At 40.3% G+C, this 27,501-nt stretch overlaps 4 protein-coding genes across 8 annotated transcripts; 1 reads left to right on the top strand and 3 right to left on the bottom strand.

The window, feature by feature from the left end:
- Window positions 1-7,544: 7,544 nt before the first annotated feature.
- On the bottom strand, window positions 7,545-20,074 carry LOC116427071 (synaptic vesicle glycoprotein 2B). Of its 3 annotated transcripts, none has more exons than XM_031976973.2 (11): window positions 19,180-20,074; window positions 16,120-16,402; window positions 14,828-14,975; window positions 14,577-14,757; window positions 14,180-14,501; window positions 13,951-14,109; window positions 13,800-13,888; window positions 13,562-13,726; window positions 13,372-13,491; window positions 12,908-13,291; window positions 7,545-12,795 (listed from the first exon to the last, which is right to left on the bottom strand). In XM_031976973.2, the coding sequence occupies exons 2-11, from the start codon at window positions 16,384-16,386 to the stop codon at window positions 12,615-12,617; spliced, it is 2,016 nt and encodes a 671-aa protein (XP_031832833.1). In that variant the 5' UTR covers window positions 16,387-16,402; window positions 19,180-20,074; the 3' UTR covers window positions 7,545-12,614. The 3 variants fall into 3 exon arrangements, with proteins under 3 accessions (XP_031832833.1, XP_031832835.1, XP_031832838.1); XM_031976975.2 differs by lacking the exon at window positions 19,180-20,074 and adding an exon at window positions 17,774-18,100; XM_031976978.2 differs by lacking the exons at window positions 16,120-16,402; window positions 19,180-20,074 and adding an exon at window positions 15,208-15,520.
- Window positions 18,940-25,074, top strand: Orc4 (origin recognition complex subunit 4). 3 transcript variants are annotated; one of them, XM_031976981.2, is made up of 7 exons: window positions 18,940-18,958; window positions 22,297-22,381; window positions 22,519-22,746; window positions 22,821-23,147; window positions 23,216-23,713; window positions 23,779-23,931; window positions 23,998-25,074. In XM_031976981.2, exons 2-7 carry the CDS (start codon window positions 22,349-22,351, stop codon window positions 24,157-24,159), a joined length of 1,401 nt encoding a protein of 466 aa, XP_031832841.1. In that variant the 5' UTR covers window positions 18,940-18,958; window positions 22,297-22,348; the 3' UTR covers window positions 24,160-25,074. The 3 variants fall into 3 exon arrangements, with proteins under 3 accessions (XP_031832841.1, XP_031832840.1, XP_031832843.1); XM_031976980.2 differs by lacking the exon at window positions 18,940-18,958 and adding an exon at window positions 20,119-20,437; XM_031976983.2 differs by lacking the exons at window positions 18,940-18,958; window positions 22,297-22,381 and adding an exon at window positions 22,092-22,264 and having other exon boundaries at window positions 23,998-25,066.
- Window positions 20,419-22,114, bottom strand: mdlc (RING finger protein mdlc). The gene is made up of 6 exons (XM_031976984.2): window positions 21,989-22,114; window positions 21,781-21,854; window positions 21,447-21,653; window positions 21,165-21,381; window positions 20,900-21,092; window positions 20,419-20,821 (listed from the first exon to the last, which is right to left on the bottom strand). The coding sequence occupies exons 1-6, from the start codon at window positions 22,098-22,100 to the stop codon at window positions 20,635-20,637; spliced, it is 990 nt and encodes a 329-aa protein (XP_031832844.1). The 5' UTR covers window positions 22,101-22,114; the 3' UTR covers window positions 20,419-20,634.
- Amt (Ammonium transporter) lies at window positions 25,068-27,374 on the bottom strand. The gene is made up of 11 exons (XM_031976979.2): window positions 27,173-27,374; window positions 26,830-27,112; window positions 26,617-26,774; window positions 26,438-26,549; window positions 26,169-26,374; window positions 25,958-26,089; window positions 25,789-25,884; window positions 25,641-25,729; window positions 25,463-25,552; window positions 25,291-25,378; window positions 25,068-25,228 (listed from the first exon to the last, which is right to left on the bottom strand). Exons 1-11 carry the CDS (start codon window positions 27,309-27,311, stop codon window positions 25,068-25,070), a joined length of 1,554 nt encoding a protein of 517 aa, XP_031832839.1. The 5' UTR covers window positions 27,312-27,374.
- Window positions 27,375-27,501: the final 127 nt, after the last annotated feature.

The raw sequence follows: 27,501 nt of genomic DNA, 5'->3' as shown, positions 1-27,501 counted from the left end.
CGGCCGAGATTTCACCGTGTTCTCGGGCACAGCACCGCCACGGTTCCGCGTGTGATCCACTTAGGCCTATGAAAAAGAGAGAGACACAGAGAGACAGAGAGAGAAAAAGAGAGGGGGGGGGGGGGTGAGAGAGAAGGAGGGAGCAGAGAGAAATTTTTTACAAGCAAAAATTTCGCACCGCCTCCGAGCGACCGTGATTCGAGAATAAGCGAGAACGACTCGGAGCTTGGGACCGCGAGGCAACGCGACGGTCTCGACCAATTTTGCGATTAATATTCACGGCGACTCGCGTTATTCTCGTTGCCAAGACTGTTACGAGGCGAGAGGAACCTAGTAGCGGTTCAATATTTGTACGTTAAACAGGTTTTCTCGTTCATTTCCAACGCGGACGCGCATGACAATGTCAACACGGCGTCATGGATCCGCAAACAGGCATGGTACCGGCTGGAGGATCGTTCGATTCTTTTGCCAAGATGTTGGAAAATACATTGAGCTGCCGCCGAGTTGCCGTGGTTGCTAACGAACGGATATTTGCCATGATTCTCGAATGCTGCACCTTGCGAATTCGCTCTAGCCTGCTCCATCCCGACGACTTCTATCGCATTCTGCTTAGGCCTGTAACGAGGTTGCGCTGATTGCTGACGGTTTGGACAGTGATCGTTTGTTATAAATCTCGTATAGTACACTTTGCACCTTGTCGAAGCTTGGTGTCCGCTACAGCTTGTTCCCGGTCTCACTGTTACTAGTGCCGGACGGTTTTGGTTTCCAATGAGCCGCGGAGAATCGACGATCGGTTAAACGGATGTCCGTCGCAATCGTTGCACCGGTTGAAAGTAATGGGACTACGGATTTGGCGTAGAAGCGAATTAGACGGTGTTCCCATAGTGGAAAGGAGAAGGCGACAACGGCGAGCGAAAGAAGATTGAAATACAACTCATTATGCGCTTGGCTCGTCAATGTGGACAGCGCTTAATGGACAGCGCTCGCGTGAAATGCACCGTAGTAAATGTCAGGGTCATCGGTGTACGTGGCTGCCTCCCAGACAAATACCGATTAAATGCCGATGTTTTTGCCGGGCTTACCGTCCGCGTAGAGGGAAAAAATTCTAATTGAACGGCTCGCTGCTTAGGGCACGCGAACTCGTTCCCGCATGAGTTACCCTGGGACGCTTGTTCCTCTCGGCCTTTCGCGGAGGCGAACTGAAACGAATAAAATATTATGACGTCGGCCTCTTTGTGGATTTGCATAAATACACGGTGCATACCGAGATTCGCATGGGAACGCGTCCCGGTACAGCAGAAATCAAACGTCCGCCAACTATCGCTGTTTTACTAGAATTGTGAAGCGCGCCGTGCCTCCGGTCCTAATTAAAACGGCGGATCATGGGAGTACGGCGGCGAGGGGTGGACGAGGGGGGAATGGGAGTAACTCGAGCGGAGAAAGATAAGACACCGTCTGTTTTGATTCGCGCAGGTATAAAAGCGGGGCCCCGGGAGTACACGGGTGGCGCCGCGTTAAAGAAATGCCCCCGGGGCGCTACCTTTTTACGTCACTGCTGGAGAATTTCCTACCCGCTGGCCGGTCGCCATCGCGGATCACAGTACCGGCATAATATCGAACCGTTAAGAGCCGTGAGCAAAACGGAAGAATCCGGGGAATCCACGTAAACGTCTGGAAATTATATCTCGCGCTTGCTTTTGCTGCATTAGGGTGGCCGGCCGGCGTCGAGGGGGCGAAACGGAGGAAGGGGAAGTAGGAGGCGGAGGAGGCGGAGAGCATGACGACGGAGACGTGATTCGAAAACGAACGAGCTCGGGATTGGTGTGCACTCGTCGGGAGACGTTTTGCAACCAGTTTTCAACTTTTAATACCGTGACCTTACGTTCGACGATGTACTTACATCGACACGGAGGGGACTTCGCTTTCTCGCCGGACTCTTCCATCACCTCGTAAAATTCACCGCGGAAACAGGGACCAGACGCGAAGACCGTTGGTCGAATATTGACTGGTGGCAATGTTTCTCTAACTGCATAGTACCTTGACTCGAGCGGATCGATAATATGAAATTCCGCTCGAAGGATCGTGTAGTTGCTTGTTGCACTCGTCCCATGCTCCTCCGTGGATTGTATTCTTGTTTCGAAGCCTATCGCCCGTGTACGAGGATCATCGAGCGCTCGATTCCAATCCGAGAAATGTTTTCGCAATCGTCGATGCCGAGGGACTCCACGGCTCGCAGTGGAAAAATCCTTGCATCGTCAGACGGATCGAATTTTGTTCATCCAACGGAACGGAGGGGATGCCGGCGAATCGTTGGAATGTTTGTCGCACGAGAAACGAACGGTAAGCCGAGTCTGTCAGGCGAAAAAAGAAATCAGAATTAAGGGGATCGCCGGGGCACGGGAAGAATAAAGAGACAATTATCTGCGGCGAGATATCAGAGGACACCAGTTCCTCTCGGGTTTCGACACGAACAGCAAAACACGTTCGCGGCGGGGCAACAGGTTTGACTCGCCGGACTAGTTAATAAATTATCGTAGTCCGCCGCCATCTTAATCTTCGCCGTTGCAAATGGGAATTCGGAATACCGAACAGCGATTGCGAAACGAACCGCGGCGCTGATTGCGGAGTCGATGCCACGGACGTGGAACAGCCGCGGGTCCGCAACCTGTTGCCCTCGCGGGACCGGGACGACTTGTCCCTACGGAGGAGCGCAATTATTCAATCGATCGTGCGCGTCGGTCAACAGCATTCCGTTCATTTCGGTTGTATCAAAAATTCCATTGAATCGGTTCCCTTCGAGTGCCAGCGACACCGAGGAGGAACCGTCCGCGTCAAGCCTGGGAGTTCCCGAGATTCTCGCACCGCGAATCCGTTCGAAAGTTGCCATAGACTCAAAAAACCTTATAGACCACCCACAGTCATCGAGATACCATCGCCAGTTACGACCTTGGTTCCACGATGCGGCCAACACTCGCTCTATCCCTTTCGTAGAAAGTTCCGTCTCTGGCGGGTTGCATTTTGAGCGGCTCCTTCTGAAACCTATCGACACACCATTAACCCTGGAAACGCTTACCGAGACCCGCCGGTTATAAAATGCGAAAAACATGTTGTTTATCTCGCGGAATATTTAATTATATATGATATTTCGTTACAACGAGTAAACACATTCAACGAACCGTTCAAGAACCCACGCGTTTCTGTCGCTCTTCATGGTCAGGCGGACGTAAAAGCAACGGCCGTTCTTGCAGAAGAAGAAGAAGAAGAAGAAGAAGAAGAAGAAGAAGAAGAAGAAGAAGAAGAAGAAGAAGAAGAAGAAGAAAAAACAGAAAGAAGGTAAAAAGAAAGGAGAAGAAGTAAATTCTTTTTTATTTGGAATTCATCGGGAGAAACTGAATAATGTAAAATACGTACCCGAGATATAGCTTTTGCTCGAGAAGATCAAGGACAAGAACGCCCAGAATGAGGAATCCTCTCTCGCGGTCTTCTCTTTGGACAGATTACGTTGTCGGGAGAGAAAAAACGACCGGTAAGCGGAAATAAAATGTAACCCCTGTCCGCGAATTATAGTCCTGTTGTCCTGGACTCGGTCGATCTATAAACGGAGGACCGTTCTTTTCCCGGTTCGTGTGTTCGAATCGCGTCGACGTCGTCTGACGCACACGCGCTTCAGCGCAGGCCCTCGTCCACTTTGCGCAGCCGGCTACGTTTTTACCGGCGTCATTCCGCTGTCATTTACCCGGCACAGCGTAGTTAGAGTCCGTGTCTCTCGTCCGGCCGAGGCGGGCGCCTACCTTTTTATTCGCCACCCCGTAGACGGCGGAGTTCTCACTCGACATTCCCGGCAATCTCTGATCGACGAGTTTTTATGAAGGTCGTACGAACTACGCGGGCCGTACCCACTTACCCAGCTGCATCGCTGATGCACGTGTTTATGCTATTTGCGGCCGCGCGGCACTCATGTAAAATCCTGGCCGCGTTGCACCTAACCGTGGATCTTCATTAGACAGCGATATCTACGATCCGCGGTTTCACGCGGATACATATTTCCCGCTAGAATTAGATTCATACTTTTAATTAGATCCCTAACGAGCTGCGAGGATGTTTCTTACGCGGTTGACGTCTACTTTAAAATTCACGATCTTATTTAAATATTCATAGACTACCGTTTACTTATTAAGATTCAGCTGTTAGACTCTATCCTGTATCCTGGATAGACCGTAGAAACGTTTCCCGTATTCCCAACCGATGATGCCGACAGTTGCCGTTCCATTTTGATAGCTGCGAAACGCATTTCATTCAAGTCCGATAAATCCCACTGCTGGCTGCTGGTTACTCTTTAATAATAAACCGAGCTCCGCCTGGCAAGACGGCGAGCGCGCAAAAACCTTAGCGTTAATCACCGAGATATCGTTGCGTCGGATAGATCCCGACCATCGGGCGGCGTGGCGCGGTGGCGTGCACGACGGCGTTAAGATTCTAACGATTTCCCGGGGATCCAAGGTTCGCGAGCGAGAAAGACGGAGAGAAAGAGCAGTCCATAGGTGAAGTCCCCACCAGGTAGGGCCGTGGAAAGATGCTGGCCGGTCTCACGTGGTTAACGCACGTAGATACATATATTATCCTGGCGCGCGCACACCTTGGCCTCCCGTGGTTCGCCGGTTAGTGGTTAGTGGGTGCACAGGTTGCCGATGTGAGCGCACACAACGTGCGTGTCGTCGAGGTATGCCACCGGCCAATCCGGTGCCACGTATACCGATCGGCCGTCTACGTTTATCCGTTTCTCGCGTTCAGATATCCTCGCGAAAAAAGGAACGCGCCGATTATTCGTCGGTGTCCCAACCGATCGGTGCCATCGTCGCGCGTTTTAATTGCCCCACGGATCGCCGACGACGGCAACGGTGGCCGACCATTGTCGCGGGCGCCGCAAATCGTCGGGACGATTCTATGACAGGACAACAGAGCGACAGCTATGTCGACGAAAGTGGAAAAGTGCCGATGCTCCCCGGCTCGTTGGATATCCGCGATCGTGGACGGCCTCTGCCCCGGTACCAGGTAAACGGCGATCAGACAGACACGGGTTCCCCCGTTAGCGAACGCTCGGGGATCCGCTCGAGCGGTGTTTCGTGACGGCCGGGACGGCGACACCGAGCACCGGAGGCGGCTCGTGCTCGTTCCCCGTGCGGTACGAGGCCAGGACTCTCTCGGCTCGGTTTTGTGCGCGAGAGAAAGTGAAGCTACATTCGGAAATGTACGAAAGAACCGGGGCTCGGCGGCTCGGTTTATGTAACCGCGTCCGACAGTCGGACATTGCACGTGCGGGCATCGAAGTCTCTGCGCGATCCTCGCCGCGTTGAAATTCCTACGGGACGTGTCTCCGCGGCCCTGCTCGTGCGGCCCTCCGCGTCTCGTGTTCCCGCCGGCGCTGGTGTCTATGTGAGCATCGTAACGGCGATTAATCAACGCTACAATCAACCTGCAAAAGTGATAATGCGTTTGCAAATCGTGTCCAGGCACAGGGGATATTTACGTTTTCACGCGACCTCGATTCTCCTCGATTTCTCAATTTGCACCGCGGTTCCTATCTACCTCTCTCACTCTCTCACTCCCCCCCCCCCCCCCTCTCTTCCCGTGTACGCCCGCTCGTATTCTACGTTTACAACAATTACGACGACGACGAACATAACGCAACAGCGTATATAAAGTCATGCGAAGACCAAACGAATTTTCGCGTGATCACCGACCGTGGCAGCGACGGGAGGAAGACGTCGTGCGGGACGAACGACAACAACGAGTGCACCGGTAATTCGATATCAGTGCGAATCGACCGGGATATTCTTTTCCGAATGAAGAATGAATTGTCCGTCCTGGTGGAGAAACACGTTCCGGTTCTGTGTTCGAAAACATAGCGCCGGTAAAACCGTCGGGCGGTTTCGATGGACGCGAGATAAAGACTACGCGGCGGATGGCCAAGAAAAGTGGTAATTCTATGCAATAGATTTGCGAGACGAGTAAAAAGTGCGATAAGGGAGGAAGGATCCGGCGTTACGAGGCAGATCCTCTTCGGATCCCGGGCCACAGGGGAGGAGCGAGAGGCGGAGGAAGAGGAGGAAGAACAAGAAGAGAAAACACTTAAACGAAGAAGGCCTTCGGTATTACTGGCACGAGAGAGGAGAACCTGTGCCGCGAGAGAGGCGGGAACACGGCTGGCGATTTGAATACCAAATCGCTGCTCTTGTGCAACTACTTCGCCGCGGTTTTCTCTCTCTTTATCTCTTCTTTTTTCTTTTCTTTCTCCCTTTTTATATATATAAATATATACACACATATGTGTGTGTTTGTGTGTGTGTGTATATATATATATATATATATATATATACATATATATATCTATATATATATATATTCTGCCGGCCACCACGACCTTTTCACGTCTACCTGCGTGCCTCGCGTATTTTTAGGCGTGACACGCTTTCTTTGTGCCGGTCCGGGGCCTACTGCCGTAAGAAGAGGCTCCGTTCGGAAAATCCTCGCGTGCATCGAACAACACCGATGACTTGTCCGCCCGTGTGACCGCGGCACCGCTAACTTCATTTCTTTTGTTTCATCTTCAACAGGAAAATCCGTATTTTGCTCGATGCCGGATTCTCGTAAACATGAGTAACGCTGCGACCCTGAAAACAGTGATCAAAGGCGTGAAAAAAAGATGAATATATTGCCCCAAGCATTTATCCTATGTATTTCGGAGAGTATTGTAAAGATACAGTGAAGGGGAACGTATAAGTTGTCATATAACGTAACGATCACAGAAGGATGCTCATTCGATGACACACGCTCGTTTCTAGGAACTGGAGTAACTTGATTTAGCCTCTCCTAGGCTTTGTCTGTATACGGAGAACGGAGACATAGCCTAGAATAGGTTAGGTCAGGGCTCGTTCGACGCGATCCTCTCTTCGTGCTGCTTCGTGTGTCGAGGACACGCCCAAGGTCAAGCTGAAGGTCAATAATCGGTGAGAACAAACTGACGGAGAAGTAGTTCCAGGTGTCCACGGTCTCTTCACACGTCTCCGTTTACATTACCCTTATCCGCGGTGATTTCGATTTGCCGACCACACCTAATGTTATTCAATCATCGTTGTGCAAATTATTTATTAACGTGACAATTAACAGAAACAATTGCGTAATTTGTTTATACCTGGTAACAGTTCACCGTGACAGATCCGATGAATTATGGTACAATTCGGTGGAGAACATTTCGAAATGATCGTTGTTTCATGACTGTTGATAATTGACGAGACATCTGATAGTTCTCTCCATAGATCACGATCGGTAAGGTGGAGGATTGTTCCGTTCTTTTTTTACCGACGCGACGGTTCTTCTTTATCTACCGGAAAAATGGCACCAAACCAATTTCGCATTTCGCGCCAAAAGTTTTAACGATTAGTTTCAAGATCAATTTTTCGTGTCAAAGAATATATTTTTGCGTTTGAAAGGTGAGAAATTACAGAAATTAATTTGAAATTCAATATCGGGCAAACACGGTAGAATCAAGTTGATTGGATTTATTATAATCGTACAATATTCGGTTCAGCTCAAGCTGTCATGCACTCACGAAGTGTTGTCGAAATGTTTCTGTTTCCAGTAGAACGTAATAGAATGTTTAGCGTTAAATTCTTGACGTTTTCGCTAGTGTTAATGTTGTAAATAAGAAATATATCTGGAGTAACGGTGTCTAATCAAGGAAAGAACTTAAAATGCCATATTATATTCACCACGCCGTGATGTAGCTCTGAAGTACAACATATTCCAAGGTATTATACAACACCAAAGATGTATTTTTATAAATATACTTTTGACAACATAAAAAAATTAACATATAGAAAGATATTATTGACTTACGCTATTTAAATCGACGATTTTCTCAGCCTTTTAATTATTCAATAGAATAAAAGAACAAATGTGTATACATACATATATTACTGGAAAATACTTACATAGAGAATATCGTCTATATAGGAGTCGTTCAATTCGATTCTCGAATTGCAATTACTGACATCGATATAACCGATACGATTTGTTAAATAAAATATTTTTTAATTGATTTTAAACGACTTGTTTACAAGTCGGTATTATAAGACAGTTAAATGCTTTTAAAATGTATAATTATTTGAAAAATCGAACTCAATTGATATAACTACGCAGTTCGAATAATTTGCTATGCATTGCTATAAAATTTCAACTATTTTATATGCATATATTGCTGTAATATAAATTGACAAATTCATCTCTAGTAATTGTACAAATTACCGAATTCACTGTATCCATTTTTTGATTACGTCTCTCGAAAAAAAATTACTCGGAATAGTCATTACTATACTTGAACATCATAGAAATTACACAGATGATGTGTTGATATGCAATCTAATTAGTCTTCAAATGTAACTGAATATAATAAAATTTATAGATTTATTTACTTTTAACCACTAATATAATATTGTATTAAACCATTCTACAAAGATAGAATGTGCCCATATGTAACTAAAGAAAAGGAGGAGGACTATATCTGTGAAATAAAAAGGAAATATGTTTTAATAAAATCAAACATCTAAGAGAAAATCTGTTTCTATCATACGATCAATATCTTCTATTAAATGGTGTGAATGTTTCCAATATTCATGTACAATATTCTTATTAATTTGTAACCCAATTATGTAACCCAAAATACTGGAACAATGGATATCATTTGTTAATGATTATATAAACTGTCTTTTTTTTTAAGTACTGGTTGCATAATTTGTTGAATAGTATTGCTCTGTACGCCTACAATTTTCAAATCCCAAAAATAGATTGATTATAAGTATGTGAATAAATTATGCAAGGTAGAAATATTAAACTCTTTTAACCGACATTCCTTCCATTGATTACTAACCGTAATGCATCCAAAAATATTGTATACATTAATATTACTGCAATTTGGCAGGATATGTTACCTCCTTCTTCATAAGTGGAAAGGGAAAATTGAGAGCAGAGACTACAATTATTTGCTTCACAGTGGGACCAAGTGCCAAAAAATATTCATATCTCATAAAACATATTCAGCAGAATGTGCAACCAGAATTAAATCCCCAAGGAACCAGTAACTTGGATTGCCTTCTTCCTCTCTATCACCAAACTATATATACCTCCCTTCCCGTAAATAATTAAACATTAAAGATTCAAGTATTAGGAAACAGTCTCTAGAAAATAAATACAAAGTGATTATCAACTGATCTCTATCTTCAGTCTGCATAGAATGCACGGCTTAAAATAATTAAAAAAACAATTATTTTCAGTAGTGCAAAATTAGTGATTTGAGCCATTAGGTAAAATCAGTTCTTAATAAAACAAATACACAAGCGATTTATACTTAAAAATACATTATTGCACTGATTGATGATTGATCAGCTTAATGTGAGTATTTGCTGCTTCATTAAAAAATTTGTCACCAGCTGCAATCACAAAGGTCTGATCAGCTGATAATCAATTCATGTGTAATGAAAGTATCCGCTGTGAATCGCTCTGAGCTCGCTAGAAGAAATTTTTAAAACGTAATTCTTAAAGACAACACCTTTACAGCCTTCCTTCACGCATACACACACACCCGCGCGCGCGCGCGCACCGCTATTTTATCAATTTGGGACTTCATCTTTTTTTTATGATTGCTGATACATACTTCTAAATATGTCTAGTCGAATAGTCTAATTAAAGCCTACGAATCTAGAGTGCTCGCTCATAAGTGATATGTTGAGTAAAGTGTATTACCTACGGGTAACAATGAATTTAATGCTGTAGCAACAATTTAATAATGTGGAACTGCTTGTGCCGGCGGTTCTCGTTTAAACAAAAATGCTTGATTAACACACTGATAGCCAGTCCCAATGTCATTAAAAATTCTTATAAAGCGGACAATCTTTTTCCTCTTGTAACTCGCGAATCTTAATGAGATTAATTTTGTTTGGTATCTGGAATTGAGGATTGACGACACAACATTTACATCTTCAATGTTTGATATGGCGATTGAAGTATTAATCTTCTTCCATTATTTTTACTCTCTTCTTCCCACTATCTAATAGAAATATCAATAGAAAAAAGAGTCATTGTGATTGTGCTCAAACTAAGAGTCTATAAGTGGTCCCGATTCCAAGTAAAGCTTAAATAAATATTCAGCTTTGATGGAGATTAAAATCTGGATAACTCACGTCTATCGCGTCGAAGAATCTTTCTACTTCAGAAAATTGAATTTAAACGAATTTAAAAAATTCAAAGTATCATGTGCATCTTCGGACAGGTAGAAAGATTCTTGTTATAAAATACGTTTTCAAAACGAACCATTTTGTTACACACGGAAGGAAGAAAATCCTTCGAGCTGTTAATGTAGCACAGACACCGGAGAAATATAGCACAGAATCATTTATATTTAATAAAATCATGCAAGTGCTGTACCTTTCAGTGTCTACATTGGAGAAGAACCTTCATATTCATATCAAATAATTGTCTTTCCAAATTTTAACGCCAGCACAGGCTCGTTTCACTGTCGAGTTCGTGAATACAGCTTGTAGAAGTAGGAACGAGCAACGTTTTCAAGTTCCTGGAACGACCACGTTATTTATCAATGAATCACAAGAAAAAAAAATGGAACTATTGAATACGAAATATTGTGCGGCCAACGGAGCACTTTCGACTCGTTTCTACTTCTTTCGAACGATAATCGGTCCGCAACATTAACAGTTTTTTTATCCTCGATAAATTAGACGCCAACAATTTGATATGACAAAATTCACTAACCATGATGGGACGTTAATTTTTGTATCTGATTAAGTTTGCCAACAGCAGTTTGTTGTCTGTTCTTTTTTTCTTCTTCTCTTTTAATACCCCGCTAATAAACTCGCTTATACACTTAATTAATATATCTTGAGTTTCAGTAAGAATTAGATACCTCGATAATCACTTCGTAAAAGTTACTTTACGCTCTTATTGCCTATGAATAGTTGTCCATTCTGAGGAACCAGTATTTTTATTTAACTTTGGCTCGTCGTCCCAAGACGACATTAAAATTCTAGCAAAATTTTTCTCATAAATGTAATAGCGACATTTGCAATAATAGCTGCCGCCATCTTGTAGAAAATAATATTCTACATCGTCTGCAAGTATCAGAAAATTCGACGCGTTCTTTTCATTTTTTGTCAAAGTTCGTCGCGAATAATAAAAAGCTTAATGACGATTAAAAGTTGACTAGACGCGATAATCTCTTGGAATTATACTAAAATGAAGCGCAAGCTTCTATTTCCTCGATTTCTTTTTTAAGTCTTCTGTTGAAAATTTAGGATTCGCACGGCAGCTCTTTCTTCTTTACACGGATAATATACCTCTCTTGATTAGCTGAATCTAATTTCTAAAGTTCCTGCAAGCTATTTAAAATCGATAAAAAGCAAAATTATTTGAATGCCTCGATTACTTTCCTCACGGTAAGAAAAACAGTTCGCCATCGTTCTTCGCGTGTCTAGTCTCTTAGGATATACATTCTGAATCTTGTTCAAATAGTAAAAGCGTTTGCAGCAATACTTGTAAATATAAAATTTCTATGATACTGTCCTTGGCAAACTTGTTCAAACGAACCGCTTGAAACGTAGTAACTCTGGAATCATGCACAGTTTCTCTAGTCTAACAACGAACGGAAAAAACATCTATACTTTATGAATAACATTCCACAGTTCATCTATTCCGGATATCCCAAAAATGCATCCTCAGTAAGCAACGTTCTCATGATATATCGGTCTTCCCCTCTTTATGTCTCGACGTATCATTTGTGGATGATTTCCAGCCTCTTAACATCCATTACAATTGACACGTTTCACGGTTATCGCCCTATCAAAATAGTTTTACAAACATCTATGCACACTCTGCGACTGGGGTCTTGAGGGACACCAGACGCGTAATTGCATTGAGTCAGATGGAGCAAAATCATGGAGTACAAGTCTTACATGAAATTTCAGTAATGTGACTCGACGTTCCCCTTCTTTCCTAAGTTATTTCTTTTTTTTGTTTCTTTCTTTTCTTTGCTACGACAATGATCTTCGTTGGCGCTTAAAACACTTGTATTAAAATTCTTGTAGAAAGTCCACGTTTCCTAGCGTACAAGACGATTATTCCTTGATGTCTGTGCGCTTTGGATACTGAAACCTCTTCGTAGACCGCGATTCACCCGTTTACTAGTTTTAGGATATGTCACTTTGTACGAAGTTACACTTCCAAGTTTAAAAAAAAAAGAAAAACAAAGAGAAGAAAAAAGTAATTTTAGTTTTCGGGAGACGCAGCAAATCGAAAAATTTGCACTTGTCCGGAACACTTCACTTACGATTTTCGATCAGACCATTCTATAGAAATCGATTTTTCGATGACCTCAAGGTGCGATCTTGACCGAATTTCTTGTCGTGAATGTGTGATCGTGTAAAAACGTCAGCGCAGTTCAGAAATGATGCATTAAAATATACATTAAAAACGTCTTTTCTCTGTTTTCATACAGTGTATCCTTCCTCGTGTTCCTTTTTTTTTGTTCTTTTCACTTACTCGTAAGATCCTTATAAGAAAACTGTATGAGTGTGAGGCAATTTAAACGTTGTGAGACTAGCTATTAACAACGGCAATGCAGTCAACAGTGCAGGCGCGATTAAGGGTGCGCCGACTAAAGTTTTGTAAGTTGTGGTTCCTATCAAACCAGATATTCTTATAACAGCCGCTATCAGGCCAAAACCAGTACATCTGTGAAATATTAATAAACTCTGCCATTATTATTTTACGGTCATTCATATATCAATCGATATATTTTATCGTTATGATCTCTTAATAAAGTAGTACTTGAAGAATCACTTGCCTCAAATGGGTAGGGAAGCTCTCAACTGTGACCAATGTAAGTGACGTCCAAGCGATAGCAAAAACTGCTATGAAACCCCCTTCGAAACCAAGGACTGCCGAACTGTTTGTACCCACTAGAATTAGACATAAGGCTGCTACCGAAGAAAAAAATAATGAAATACCAATCATTTTTGGCCGCTGAAGTACAGTAAGTGCTAATCCTGCCAAAGCAGCAGCAGGCACGAAGGCCAATTGAGCAACGAGATGACCATGGAGTGCTTCCTCTATATAAATATTATAATCCAAATCGAGAGTCGGGCAGGGTCCACTTAAACTTAATTCCGTATTATTTTGCAGTGTACAATTCGAAAAGACTTGCCGAGATAAATCAGTATCCACAAACCTATAAAGCACAGATCCCATGTATTTTCTATACTTAATACCCAAGTAAATTATCACACATTTTTCATGGATGATACGTACTTTGAGTGTACAATCGTACTATTCGTAAAGTGGGTTTTACTGGACTTTATACTACTAAATTCTACAGTATGGAAAGTACAATTGTCAAAATCTACATGGCTGAATACCATCTTAGTAAATCTGAAATAAAATAGTATGCACGTAAACTGCTTCAGAATAATGTTTAAGGGTTTCTTGGATATATACTTACTTGCAATTAAAAAAGTTCGAATTTCTGTACTGACAATTCTCGAAGGAACCTGTGAATGTCTCGTTTCTATATTCTCTCTCGGAAATGAGCTCCGTATGATTTTTATATTCCGTTGCACGTATAAGTTTAAGGTACTCAGGACACCATACCATAAGGCCGTATAGCCTGTAGAAAATACAAAGCTTACAATAAAAAGAAATGAGAATATATAACAGAATTATTTACTCTAATTACATACCCAAATGATACAGTTGACCATATAATTATAAGCACTATCGATACGCGTAAATGCGGCGATACAAATAGTTCCAGAAAAGAATTCCAAAACTGAAAATTCAATAGATGTTGAATATTAATTCCGCAAGTAAAAATATATGGTAAACCCTTACCATTTCAATAGAATAAATTATATCAGCCATTACGCTAGTGTGGTTAGTAGGAGATGGAGGTGCCAAACCACGAGGCCTTTTAGTTGGAAGCTCCAATTCAGAAAGCTGATATTGTGCACCTGTTGCACCCTTTCGTGCATTATTCTTTTTATATATTTTCTACGGAAATGCGCGAAACATCAGTGTAAAGTACAGATATCTTAAATAAAAATACAAATAAAAGAAATACCTGGTAAACCATCATAGCCTCCACATCTCTGCCTGCCTCTACCAAATACCTTGGACTTTCTGGTATAAAAATAAGTCCAATGGTAGAGCACAATGCAGGTAAACAACAAAGTAGAAGAAACCGGTGCCATGCACTGAAGTGCTCTTTATTTTCAAGAACCACCATTTCTCCAGTTGTGGGAACAACTACCCATGCTATAAGAGCAGCATATACACCTCCTAATGCTCCTGCTGCTACAAGTAAACCTACCCATCGACCTCTGCTTAGTCTTGGGCAACATTCTGCTAGATATGCAAATGCTAATGGTAAAGATCCTCCTACTCTGTGATTGGATAAATTATACATTATACTGTATACGTAACTGTGCAATGTACAAATAAAGAAAAGAATATCTTACCCTATTGCAGAACAAAATCTAGCCATCATAAATGTGCCGTAAGTTGGCATAAAAGTAGCAACACCACTAAATAAAGCATGTACAGACATGGCAGATAACAATGATCTACGTCTCCCAAGTCTATCCCCTAGACCACCCCAGAATATTCCACCTACCGCTAGACCCATCAGTGTAATATTGCCTATAACAGAACAGTATGAAAACAACTTTCACTGAAACTAATACAACAAATTATATCATAGCCAACTAACTAAGCCATCCTTTCTCATTATCCTCGATGCATAATTCAACCTCTGCACTTGGTAAAATATACGGTACAACAAAAAACTCAACAGTGTCTGCCGCAAGACTCAAGCCGGTGCACAGAGCAGCCAATACTTGAAAGTAACCAACACCAGCCTGAAACATAAAAATTAGAAACATTATATTAATTGTATGAATAATACAAAATTTCAATTTAAAAATCGACTTCATAGATGACATTTAATTGTATCTATTCCATTTCGTATACTCCATAATATTTTAATCGAAGTAACCAGTTTACATCAGTGAAACAAAAAATTCAGATATTCGCAGATTGTAAAATTATCGATTTAACCTCAAAACAAATTGACAAGTGACAGGTATTTACTGGAAAATCATTGAGGTATCCTGGTATTTCTCGCGACTGATATTTCCTTTTTACGATCGATTCGTCCAAGACCTCGTCCATACTGGAGCACTAGGGGACTAACGCGATGGCAGTGAAAAATATGATTAAAACCCTACACAAAACACCTTATCTAAAAAGGACGCCATTTAACATAGGTTATGTTTTTGTTGTAGAATTCTGGGAGGTGCAGTATTTTATTTCGCAATGACCGCAGTAGCCACTGTAAATACAGATTTTAAATTTGCATAAGCTCATTGGTTGCAACCATCTCTTCGCGCTTCGGAGGAAACGATCAAAGGTTACCGATCGATATCCAGTTCGATAGACGAACTTCGAGAATCGCAACAGGTTCGATAAAAAATTCAAATTTTAGTGTAGAAAAGGACACGGGAAGGAACGATCGTCGTTTGAAGTGCTCCTCCAGTTTCGTGACTTTTAATTCGGTTTTATACAATTAAAGTGATTAAAATCTGCTCTTGTTCATAATACTCGAGTTAAAGAACCGAGAAAAATAATAGTAAACAGTTAAATCAACCAAAATATATGAAAAAACTCGTATTAATTCTACACGATAATAAACGGCAACCAACTTTGAAACGACTAAACTTTTCAATCAAGTAATTAATTAACAAGTGAACTATTTGCCAACAAAAACTTTATCCGAGAACAGAAAACTGATAATCCCATGAAAATCAATAATGACGATCAACACGATATCTGTAAAAGTATCTAACATTATATATGCCGGTTCCTTATTGTACCACTTACGGTATCCATTTTGCAACGGTCAAAATTCAAATATGGCCTAATATCGTAAGATGAACTTTTCGGTGACAATTGAATATAAGCGAAAATTAATGGAATAATGGAAAATAGAAATAAACAACGGACCTGTTTAATAGCGTCTTCGTGAAATTGTGCTAAAAGTGTTGCGTCTGCCGTGGAATCGATGAGATCGTGTTCGGCGGAATCGGCGGAAGCCGTGTTCACGCCTGCAGTGTTCGCGTTTGTCGGTTGTGTCGTCATTTCCTCGGTGTATAGTCCTCCTCTAATTGTGACAGTGCGTTCTCCAGTTCCGGATACTGTGCCACCGCCGGAAGATGCGGGACCACCCCCGCTGCCAACGAGCCACTGACTTTCCTCCTCTGACGAGGGCATCACTGCCACAAATCATCTGCAACATCATTAGAATCCGTTACAATCTGCCCACTGCCTACCAGGTACTTAAAATTTATTTCCTATCTTGATCCTTTATGTCCTGAAAATATTTTAATATTATTTTCTTTAAAAAACAACTGCAAATCGAATATTTTTTACATTTATTCATACTTAGTAAACAATACGCATTACGCGATTCAGGATATAAAGAATTGATTTGAATTCGCTCGAGTTTATTTTATTTCATTTTATTTCATTTTATTTCATTATTGGGAGGGAGGAACGCATGAAATGTGAATTTGCACTTCGGGCAATCAAATGCGCGGCAAATACATAAACAATCTACTTGCTTCAAAGTAAGATTAATGAACGAGGTGCAAAGAAACGTCGGGTTTTTTTGACTATTATACAGGCTCGGTTAACTTTGATCATTAGTACGGTCGGAGAGCTTTGAGAGATTCTCAAGTGAAGTTCGTTAAGAACCAAGAGGGCCGTAGAACCAGACAAGTGGACAGTGAAATGAAAACCACTGTGTGAAAAAGCAATTAACCAACGCGGAAAAAAAAGTATATTCAAAAAGAGAGCATCGGTTTCTCCGAAATTACGTGCAGCTGATTAACTTCGATCATTGGTACGGTCAGGGAATCTCGAGAGACTCTCAAGTAAAATTCAAAGCAAACTATACTGTAAGTACGTAATAAAATGACAACCACTGGACGCAATCGACTGAGAAGTAAAAGGGTTTGAAATGAATGTTGAAAGGAACTATTTATCAATATTTTAAATACCCTTTAACCTTAACAAACTAGCCATGATCTAACGAGCCAATTTAAAAAAAATATGGCGCGTTTATCGTGCCATCTACGTCAACAGGCGACGTCATCGCGGATTGCAGCGAGGGACGCGCAGTTTTCGTAGGCACTTGTTATTGGTTATAACCTATAAAATGTGTCACATATCGGGTGCACACAGGACTCGATCACAGGCAAACATACACACATACACATACACGCAAGCATAAAATGTGCGCTGGGGCGCGCGCGTTCACGTGTGCTAGCAGCAAACTAATTTATCGATTCGCGTTCACTCGCATACAATCAACCGCGAACGCCCACGAGTGCACGCTCACAGGGCCCCGATTCTTTATTTAAATATACACCACCACACGTGTCAACCTTGATGGCATTGTTAACTATAACAAGGGGCTACGTTTCCGCGAACCTTTATCGCCTGTCCCGACATTTTCACTCTGCGTCGGCATCCGTCACCCCTATCCATCAGAAACATAATACCCGTAACCCACGTGTCAACTTTTCACACCCGTTAGTCATCCGAACGAACATTAACGAAAAGAAAAAAATAACAATAACAGCAGATGATCACCTACATCTTGTCAACCTCGGTGCATTTATTTTTAGTTAATACCGAGACTCGGGACAGCTAACATATCCGTTATGAATACAGCCAAACACGGCCTAAATGATTCGTGCCGCTCGGCCTATAAGCCTCTGCGCCTCGAGCGGCAACAATCTATCGAAACTAACTACCTTCGTCCGACCGTAATTTCGCGAAGCAATAAACTACAATGCGGTGCAAGAAAATGAATATTGCAACCCATCACTGACTAAACGAATCATTACGTCAGAGGAATAATTAACGATTCTTCGAAAACCACGGCACGACTACAGAAACGTGCGGAGATTAGATATTCGAGAAAGATAAATATTTGTCAAGCCTCGGTGCATCGTTACCGCGCGTATCACCGACGGAGCAGTCAAAACGAAGGAAACAATGGAACCACTTCACGGAAACTTCCTAAAGAAACCTGAAGTACCTACATATATATATTCGTTCCTCCGGTAGCATTTCAAAGTGTTACCTACGGGGGGGGGGGGGGGGGGGTGTGAAGCTACGAAATCCGTTCGGTCGATCACGATCGAATTTCGCGTGCCAATTTACCGACGACAGTAACCGTCACTCGTAAATTATACGACACGCGTTGCGGGGTGTTGCGAACCCCATGGAGGAACGAGCGGGCAGCAACCAAGCACAAGCCGCACGTGGCTGCGTCGCGACGCATTCGAGTGCACTCGACGAGCTGCTCGAGTCGCGCGATGACGCATAACAGAACACATTCTTTTTTTCTCTTTTTTCCCCGGCAAGAGTCTCTCTCTCTCTCTCTCTCTCTCCCTCTCTCTCTTTGTCTTTATTCGTTCGGTCCCTGACTCACGGCAAGCGGCAGTTCTCGCAGCCTCTAATGCCAATCGAAACTACGGGCGGCTACGTGCGCCGCGACCGACAATCGCGTCCACGTCTGTGCACAGCGTAACGATAACCGTATTTAATCGGTGATTATCGCTAATTAGGAGACAGCGGAGGCGACTCCCGGCGCGCATTGTCCGTCGCGTCTGGATTTCAACGGGCGACGGCCGGGTGTCGCTTTTAAAATAACCTGCTGCGCGGACTCGCGCCTCGTAACCGGACTAAATAACAGGGGAAAATACATATTCGCCTATTGGCCGGGCCAACATCGTTCTCCCGTGTTTTGCATCGTGCAATTATTCATGCACACGTATGCATCGTCTTCGTTAAGAACTGGTTCGCTTGAAAACTGCATACGCTTTACTGCTGCTGCTGCTATTATTATTATTATTATTATTATGATTATTATTATTATTATTATTATTATTATTACGCGGCAATTAAGATGCAGACGATTGAGAAAGAACATGGTTGAACAAACACGAATATAATTCATTCGGTATTAATCTTGTTAGAGGATTATCGACTCACCTGGTTAATAAAAGATTCTCGTGAAACGTAAACACCTTCTGAATGTCTCTTCCGTTGGTGCACTGTTCACGGCGAGTCGTACAGACGTCTCGTTAATGATCGGAGAACACCTGGGAGGGAGCGCGTCGATCATCGGCATTACCGATTACACGATCGAAATCAAGCCGCAGTCGTGTTACTACGGAAAACGGTTTCCGTATCGCGGTGGCACGGTGCATATCACCGGAGCCGTTAGCGCTACCGGAAATTCACTCGGAGAACACTTTAACATTATCACATTCTTCAGTGTATCCAGGGGGAATTCTTGATTGTACGAATTTTCACCAGCAAAATATCAATAGTAGTAATAGAATATCACACCCGGATTGCTAGTAATTCGATTAAGACGCACACACCGTTAACACGAGTTTGGTTCCTCCCTTTAACCGAGCAACCCGGTGGCTACCACCCCTGCCGATTCCTCGAGGCACTGAGGTTGTTAATCGGTTCGGTCGCGACCACGGTCGACGAGGATCGAACACTTTCACGTTCGGTTCATGTCCGTGCGAGCGACGATCACGTTGCACCAGGCGGCGGGGGTTTTGCGCGCGTCCGTGCCTCCTCGGAAATCGATGAAGGGGAAGGCGTGGATGGATGTGGTACGCGAGGACCCTCGAATTTCCAGCCGCGCACCGCCACACGCGACACCTCCTCGAGCGTCTCCCACTTTCCTTTATTTTCCCCCTGTTCTTTCCTTCCTTTTATTCGTCGGCCCGAGCTGCGGCGACGGAATGCTGGTGCGACAACGTTCGTGGCCCGGTTCCAGCCACTCGCCGTATGCCCGTGAAAAACGAACGGCTCGGCAACATTTTCATAGCGCGGGGCGAACAACACTGCGCGTGTATCGATTCAGGGAACACAACTACGGAGCCGTTAGAATCACCTTCGTCCTATATAGTGAGCGCCGGCGTGCTGTACCCTCCAACCGGGGCTTCCGATGCGACGTCAAGTCGACGAGTGTTTGTGGAACGGCTCATAGGCGGGATCTTCCAAATCTAGACCTTTTGTCGGAGAGGGTTGTCGACCCGCGTACCGCGCGGCGGCTGACGGAGCTTTCAGAGTTTGCTAGTTTTTGATTCCTTTGTGCACTTTTAGGGAAACTGATTTATGTAGGAGTTGTTTTCTTTTTTTGTTTTCGTTAATAATTGATGGAGCTGAATGTCCGAATGTTAAGATTTGTTTGGTTTTCGAGAATTCTGGGGAGTATTTTACAATTAAGGTAGTTTGAATTTAAATAACCTGCTTTTTTTTTATTGATTCATTGTGGGAAAAGATTTTTGTGGATTTTGGTATTATTGCTTGATGCCTGATGGAAAGTTTAATATCATTCTTCTTTGATGAAGGAATATAAGGGTTGGTTTACAGTGAAGTAGGGTCTTGGTAGAAAGTAACTTGTTTGTGTATAAAATATCTGGTTTATTCGTCATCAGAGGACTCGTCGACATCTTCCTCATTTTCCCTCCCCCTTTCTTCCATTTTTGTTCGTGCAATTAACTCTTTGGCTGGATTAAACACACCATTGGTTTGGACATTACAGATGTAACATCTAGTACTCTTTCTGTAATGCTCTAACGCACATTTCTCACAAAAATAATGTTTACATCTGAAAGGAAAATTAATTGTGTTTAATTGATTGTTTTAAATAAATGTCCGCCTCCGAGGCTATCAAGATTATACAGACTTTGTAACAACGGGGTCGGTGAAGCTGTTTCGGCAAATAAAACATTTGAATGGAAGATTTTCATCGTCGCTATGAATTTCATATTTTTTATCATCCTCGTCTCCACTGTTGTTGTATTCTCCTGTAGCTGCTTCCCTTTCTAATTGCCACCCTAACTTATAGTCTGAACGATCGTGAAGGAACTTACAACTATCTGGAAATTAAAATGAGTATATGAAATGTTAATGATACATAAAATATTGTCAGTCTTTTTCCAGTCTCTTACCTCCAAAACCACAAAAGCCAGTTTCCTTATAGTCCTTGCAAATATCTGGTTGGTAATCCCATCTAACTGTTGCCCTTAAATTAGCTGGTGCTCGAATTGGTCCTTTACGTACCATACCACTGGAAGCATTTCCAGCAGCTGTGTCCTTTTTCTTATAATATTGAGCATAGTTATTTATACCCCTATAAATTTTATCATCTTCCTTTCCTTCAAGTTCCTAGAAATAATGGTAATATATTAAACTTGATTATCTTTCATTTGTCTTACTATGTATGTAAATACCTCATTTATCTTTTGAGCCTTCTCAAATATAGCTTGAGCATCTTTGTCCTTTTCAGTTTCTGTTTCTAAAATTGCTGTTGCTCCTTGATCGCTTGGCCCAGCTGGCATAGGGGTTCGTGTACTTTTGTATGAAACTGTGATGCTTTCATCTTCACTAGTATCATTGTCAATATCTTTTTCTTGATCTTTCAACCTTTTTGTGTTAGTCTGTAAAAGACTGTATTTACAAAACTTTTCACGTTCACTAACATATGAATGTTTCTTCAGTACAAATGATACCATATTGTTTGTCAACACATGTATCTGTTGATGTATTAAAATTTCTGTAACTTACACTTTGTTTCATAGGATTGTTACCATCGTGTTTCCTCTCCTTTTTAACCACTGTAGTTTCATCCTCGCTACTGTCTAAATATAAAATATGTATTAAATTTTATAAGTAACAGGTATAACCTAAACAGGTTACTAATCAAATTTATCTAATGAAATTATAGTCTATTTAAGTAAGAGCGAAACATTGCGAATTCCATGTGTGTAATTACCGTCTTCATCACTTCCTCCTTTACGTTTTCGAGCTGCAGTGCTTCGAATCTTTCTTCTTTTAAATAAAAACGTACAATTTTTCTTGTCCGTTTTGGATTCTGCGTCTTCCATACTTGTTTTGTAAACAACCCGACCCTAACGCTTTTATAACCGAAGATTTAAAATTTCTCGATTATTTTAGAATTTCTGAGATTATACGTTTCAGTTTTCTATTCATTCAACCAATACTGAGACTAATTAAGTGGATTAAATCTTCAAGCAAAAACGTTTTCAAGGTATTGCATACGTTTTCTTTTATTCTTTGTAGGTTATGTTTGGCTAATCAGAGACGCTAAACGCTCATCAAATTATAGTTTAATATGACCGTACAAAATCATCAATCTGTAATATGTGTAAGCTATCAAAATGATTACTTTGTGAATCAACAATGACTACATTTATGAGAAAGATCAAATCGGCCAATAATTATCCAATATATTTATATTAAAACCTATTTATAATATACAAAAAAAAATTATAAACTTTTTAGGAGGAGAACAGTATGAATAAGAAAAAGAATATGGCCATTGACTTTCAAGATAATATGATATTGTTGACAAGGAAGTATTTAAAACGTAAAATCATGTGTCCAGAAACAAAGTTTAGACATCATGTGAAAGAGCGTATGCATGTTTTGGAATTATTGAAACGAACAGTTGACATGGGAGAAAGTAATTCTGCTTTGTTAATTGGTCCTAGAGGCAGTGGAAAGACAACAGTATGTTTCCTTTTATTTCAAATTTCTGCTTAAATATTTCTATCATTTATACATATAAATCTTAATTGTTGTAGTTAATTAATAGTGTTCTAAAAGAATTATCATCGATAAAAAGTTTCAAAGATAATGCCTTGATAGTAAACCTTCATGGCCTTGTTCATACTGATGACCGTTTAGCACTGAAAGATGCAACTCGTCAAATGCAATTAGAAAATGTGGTAGGGGACAAAGTTTTTGGTACATTCGCTGAGAATTTGGCTTTTTTGCTTGACTGCTTAAAATCAGGAGATAAGAAACGTTCAAAACCAGTTATTTTTATATTGGATGAGTTTGATTTATTTTGTGAACATCATAATCAGACTTTACTCTATAATCTATTCGATATTGCTCAATCTGCTCAAGTAAGTATAAAAATAAATAATCCACTTTATATTCTAGTCTGTATTTAAATAAATATTTTCCTCTTCAGGCTCCGATATGTGTAATAGGAATGACTTGTAGATTAGATGTTATAGAACTTCTAGAAAAAAGGGTAAAATCAAGATTTTCTCATCGCCAGATATTTTTGTTCCCTGGTGATACATCATCTTCTGAGCAGCCAACATCTGCTTTTGATGATCGTTTAGAACTCTTCCAACATCTTCTTAGTCTTCCAGATGATGAGAATGTAAATAGGATAGAGCAACAGTATGATGATTGTACAATAGATCCACAATTTGGCTCTATGTGGAATGATTATATAAAAAGTTTAGTCACTAATGCAACTATGGTCAATCTGTTAAAGAGGATGTATCAGATGGATACAAGTGAAAGAAGTTTCAGAAATTTTCTGGCAGTTGCTGTGTCAACATTGTCAGAGAAACATCAGAGATTGGAAGTAAACGATTTTGTAGAAGCTAGTAAAATATTTTCTCAAGATGATAAAGTCCTGATGCTCGAGGGATTGTCTGTTTTAGAAATATGTTTAGTAAGTGTATTTTTCTGCTCTTGCTTTTGGCAGAGGAGTGTATCCTAATTGTTCCATTATTTTAGATAATAGCAATGAAACATGAAACAGAAATTTATGATGGGGAACCATTGAATTTTGAGGCAGTATATAATCGTTACATTAAATTTGTCAATCAGAATTCATCCATACAAAGTGTGCAAAGGCCTGTTATCATGAAAGCTTTTGAGCACATTAAGGTAAGAAATAGAACAGCGTTCTATCATGAGATTTGAGCAATCTAGTCACAGATAAAACTTTCACAGAACTTGGAAATCATAATACCGGTGAGCGGTATACATTCAAAAGTTGAAAAAGAATATCAGTATTATAAATTTTTACTGACGTCACAGCAAGTTATGGAAGCTATAAAAAATTATCCTGGGATACCAACAGAAGTCTCTCAGTGGGCTTTGAGCAGCGTATAATAACGACAATTTATGCATGAAATTACAGAGATCATTGATAGTTGCATGACTAATGCATCAGTCATCTGTAATTTTAGCAAAGTATTTTACTAGCAATCATTAGATACTTTTCATCAATTTTTTATGGAAAGTATCAGTGCTAGAAAGTAGCAAAAAGTTTTATTCCATATTGAAAATTCGTTTTGCTACAACTATTTATTAGAGAAGGCGGAATTCAGTTTCCTATGTTGTATTTTGTACAAATGTTTTAGTGTGCGTGTTTACTTCAACAGTATATGTTTTTACATGTACTGAAACTACTAGTTAAGCATTGGAGTAATGTCAACTATTTTCTAAAAGTTACTATACCTATTATGTAACATGTTTTTACAGACAATATCATCGTTTGCATTTACTATACACGTCTTATCATGAACTTGTAAATAGATTTAATGTTCAAGAGTATCGTATAAGATAGATGAAATTTATTTTGTGATTATCTATCGATACTATCATTGAAGATTAATTATTGCTAATGACAGCATGATAAAACGTCCAACATTACGTCCATAATAACTATAAAAGACAAAGTACTATTCACAGAATTATTTTATTTGAAACAGAACTATAATAAAGGTAACTTCCTTACGTGTGCCATGCTGTTAAACACTCTTTTAATATATAAATATTGTATAACATGTATTTACTGTGTCTGTGATCTCTGAACAGATTTGCTCTCTTTTATTCTGGTGTGTGTAACTATTATGTACGTAATTGCATAAGATTTTGATTATTTATCGAAGAATGTGTGTATACACTGTACGTGTTTCAGTAATGTGTGAAAGCAGCGTTAGAACGTGTATGTGAATACATTTATACGTTTCTAATAAATTTACATTCGATAAATTGTTAGAAGGCGTTTGAAAATATCAATTCATCCAAGCAAAATGTGGTTTATTCTGACCAGTTACTGTTGTATCTGTAACTGTATTAGACTGACGTGTCTTTGATGATATTTTCCCAAGGGGCAATTGTTTACCCGCTTTTAAACGATTTTTGCGATTATATTTTTCAATATAGGAATCATGACCTGTCGTAAATGAATTAACATAATTATTTGAGCCTATCATCTCCTCTATCAATGTATCTTACCAGGATTTATTCCTACCGGATACACGGTTCCCAATTTGTGTTCTTGAGAATCTGGACGAAGTGCAGACATAGCTCTACTAACACCTATCTAAAGATACAAAGATGATACGTTGTACAATCAATATTATTTCCCGAGCATGATCAAGTCCTATTTTGTATTTTAAATATAAACCTGCATGTGTCGTATTCGATGTTCCATTAAATCTGCTCCAAGTAGTTCATCATGCACACTCATTCTAATAGGTATAATTTTATTTATGACCTAGAAGGAACAGTACTACATCAATTAAGCAACAGATGGAATTAAAGCAGTATACAGTAGATATTGAATAATATTTAATAGAATTTACCCATAATAAAATAATGGAAGTGATAAAGCTCCATAATATTAAGCATAGAACAGTTAGGCACTGCACACCTAATAAGTACCATCCTCCCCCTATAAAAGCAAGCATTTTTTTTAAAGTTTATGTAAAAGTATATATTAATTTCACAAACCCTTAAATAAGCCCTTTCTTCCATTAGTAGTGTCAAGAGGATATGGATTATCTGCAAACAAACCAATAGCAATGATCCCCCAAATTCCGCTCGCTCCTGCATAAAAAGACATTATTAGAATGAGAATTAAATAACGTTTGAAATAATGAATATTGAGTGAAAGTAACACCATGTGTTGCACTGGCTCCAACAGGATCATCAATATGCATTTTATCTAGTAGGGGCATTAAGGAACATGTAATGAAAGCACCAACCATTCCAACAATTATAGCTTCCCAAGCCCTGAAAAGGAAACAGCCACCTAACTGACATTGTAAAAATGATATTACAATAATGAATTTTTTCCATTGTTCATAAGTTATTAATTCAGTAGAATTCACCTGTTACAGCAACTAGGGAACCAAGAATACCATTTATCTGACTGAGAATATCAATTCCACTTGGATTAGCTAAACTAAAACCTAGTCCAATTAAACCTCCTCCCATGCTTCCTAGCATTGTAGATACTGCTGCTCTAGCAGCATACTGCCATCGTTGCCCACTGACACCATACGTACTACCACTGTTAAAAGCTAACCAGCCCCACCTTATAGAAGTATTATTTATTAGTATAATGAATTTAAATCTCTAAACATTAATTCCTCATTACCAAAGTACAAATAAACCCATAATAGCATTAACAGGATTTCCAAGAGGTAATGGGTCAGTTCCATTATCATATCTGCCTAATCGTGGTCCTAACATAATGGCACAAGCAAGTGCTACAATGAAACAGTATTTAAAGTGTACAACTAATAGATTATATGAAGAGAATTAAGAAATATCTACCAGAACTACCCCCAACAAGATGCACCACTCCTGATCCAGCAATGTCAACAGAACCCATGTTCTTTAAAAAACCTTGGTCACCCCACACCCATCCAGCTGGTATACAATACACAATAGTATTCAAAAAAGAAAATAGACAGTATGCTTTGAAATTACATCTGTAATTACACAGTGTAAAAATAAAGTACACTAGTTTTTTAAATTGTTAATCACCGTTCTGCCATAGCTCCACTGACAATAGTTGTTGAAGTGGTTGCGAAGCTTAGTTGAAATATAAATGCAGCACATTTTGGACCCATTAGATGATCACTAATTGGAGGATCTATTAGAAATTCTCCGAAGCCAATAAAGGAATTATATGTACTTGGTCCAAAACTTGTTGCAAAGCCAAATAGCCAATAAGTTAATCCTCCAAGCACAATGTCTACTACGTTCTTCATCATAATATTAACTTCATTCTTTAAAGACACACAACCAGACTCTAACATACCGAAACCTGAATAAGTTAAGAAATGTAGTTCACTGTTTTTAAAGTACTATTTGACAGTGATATTACCCGTTTGCATAGTGAAGATTATAAACGAATTTGTTACTATCCAGTTACTGTCTTCTTGATTGAGTTTATACACAGAAATAACATCTGCATCTTTGACTGAACTAGCTGTAATATTTGTTTCGTTACTTCCTACTTCCATGTTAGAAGGGAACTTTCTTCAACAAAGCAATACCTTTAACTAGGTAGTGCTCCATTCTTGTGGCATGAGCAAAACAAGTTAAAAATAGATAGACCATGATCAAAACACATTAATTATGCACAACACAGACTTTCAACCATTTTCCTCTAGTATACTGAAATCGTAGCTTCATGCAACAAGGGATAGGAAA

This window comes from Nomia melanderi, chromosome 14, assembly GCF_051020985.1.
Source record: "Nomia melanderi isolate GNS246 chromosome 14, iyNomMela1, whole genome shotgun sequence".
NCBI lineage: Eukaryota > Metazoa > Arthropoda > Insecta > Hymenoptera > Halictidae > Nomia > Nomia melanderi.
The sequence above is the reverse complement of the archived record's forward strand: the minus strand, read 5'-3'. Positions and strand labels throughout refer to the sequence as shown.

Excerpts from the sequence above, each read along its gene's own strand:
- LOC116427071 (XM_031976973.2), bottom strand. The coding sequence starts at position 16,386 with ATGCCCTCGTCAGAGGAGGAAAGTCAGTGGCTCGTTGGCAGCGGGGGT. Across the intron at positions 14,758-14,827 it reads TAATGAGAAAGGATGGCTTA|GCAATATTACACTGATGGGT; the intron begins GTTAGTTGGCTA and ends GTTCTGTTATAG. Across the intron at positions 13,292-13,371 it reads AGTACGATTGTACACTCAAA|GTTTGTGGATACTGATTTAT; the intron begins GTACGTATCATC and ends TGTGCTTTATAG.
- mdlc (XM_031976984.2), bottom strand. The coding sequence starts at position 22,100 with ATGGAAGACGCAGAATCCAAAACGGACAAGAAAAATTGTACGTTTTTA. Across the intron at positions 21,654-21,780 it reads ACAATCCTATGAAACAAAGT|ACTAACACAAAAAGGTTGAA; the intron begins GTAAGTTACAGA and ends AGTCTTTTACAG. Across the intron at positions 21,382-21,446 it reads AGGCTCAAAAGATAAATGAG|GAACTTGAAGGAAAGGAAGA; the intron begins GTATTTACATAC and ends CATTATTTCTAG.
- Orc4 (XM_031976981.2), top strand. The coding sequence starts at position 22,349 with ATGACCGTACAAAATCATCAATCTGTAATATGT. Across the intron at positions 23,714-23,778 it reads CTGTTTTAGAAATATGTTTA|ATAATAGCAATGAAACATGA; the intron begins GTAAGTGTATTT and ends CCATTATTTTAG. Across the intron at positions 23,932-23,997 it reads AAGCTTTTGAGCACATTAAG|AACTTGGAAATCATAATACC; the intron begins GTAAGAAATAGA and ends AAACTTTCACAG.
- Amt (XM_031976979.2), bottom strand. The coding sequence starts at position 27,311 with ATGGAAGTAGGAAGTAACGAAACAAATATTACAGCTAGTTCAGTCAAA. Across the intron at positions 25,730-25,788 it reads AAGAAAGGGCTTATTTAAGG|GGGGAGGATGGTACTTATTA; the intron begins GTTTGTGAAATT and ends TTGCTTTTATAG. Across the intron at positions 25,553-25,640 it reads CTTCCATTATTTTATTATGG|GTCATAAATAAAATTATACC; the intron begins GTAAATTCTATT and ends TGTTCCTTCTAG.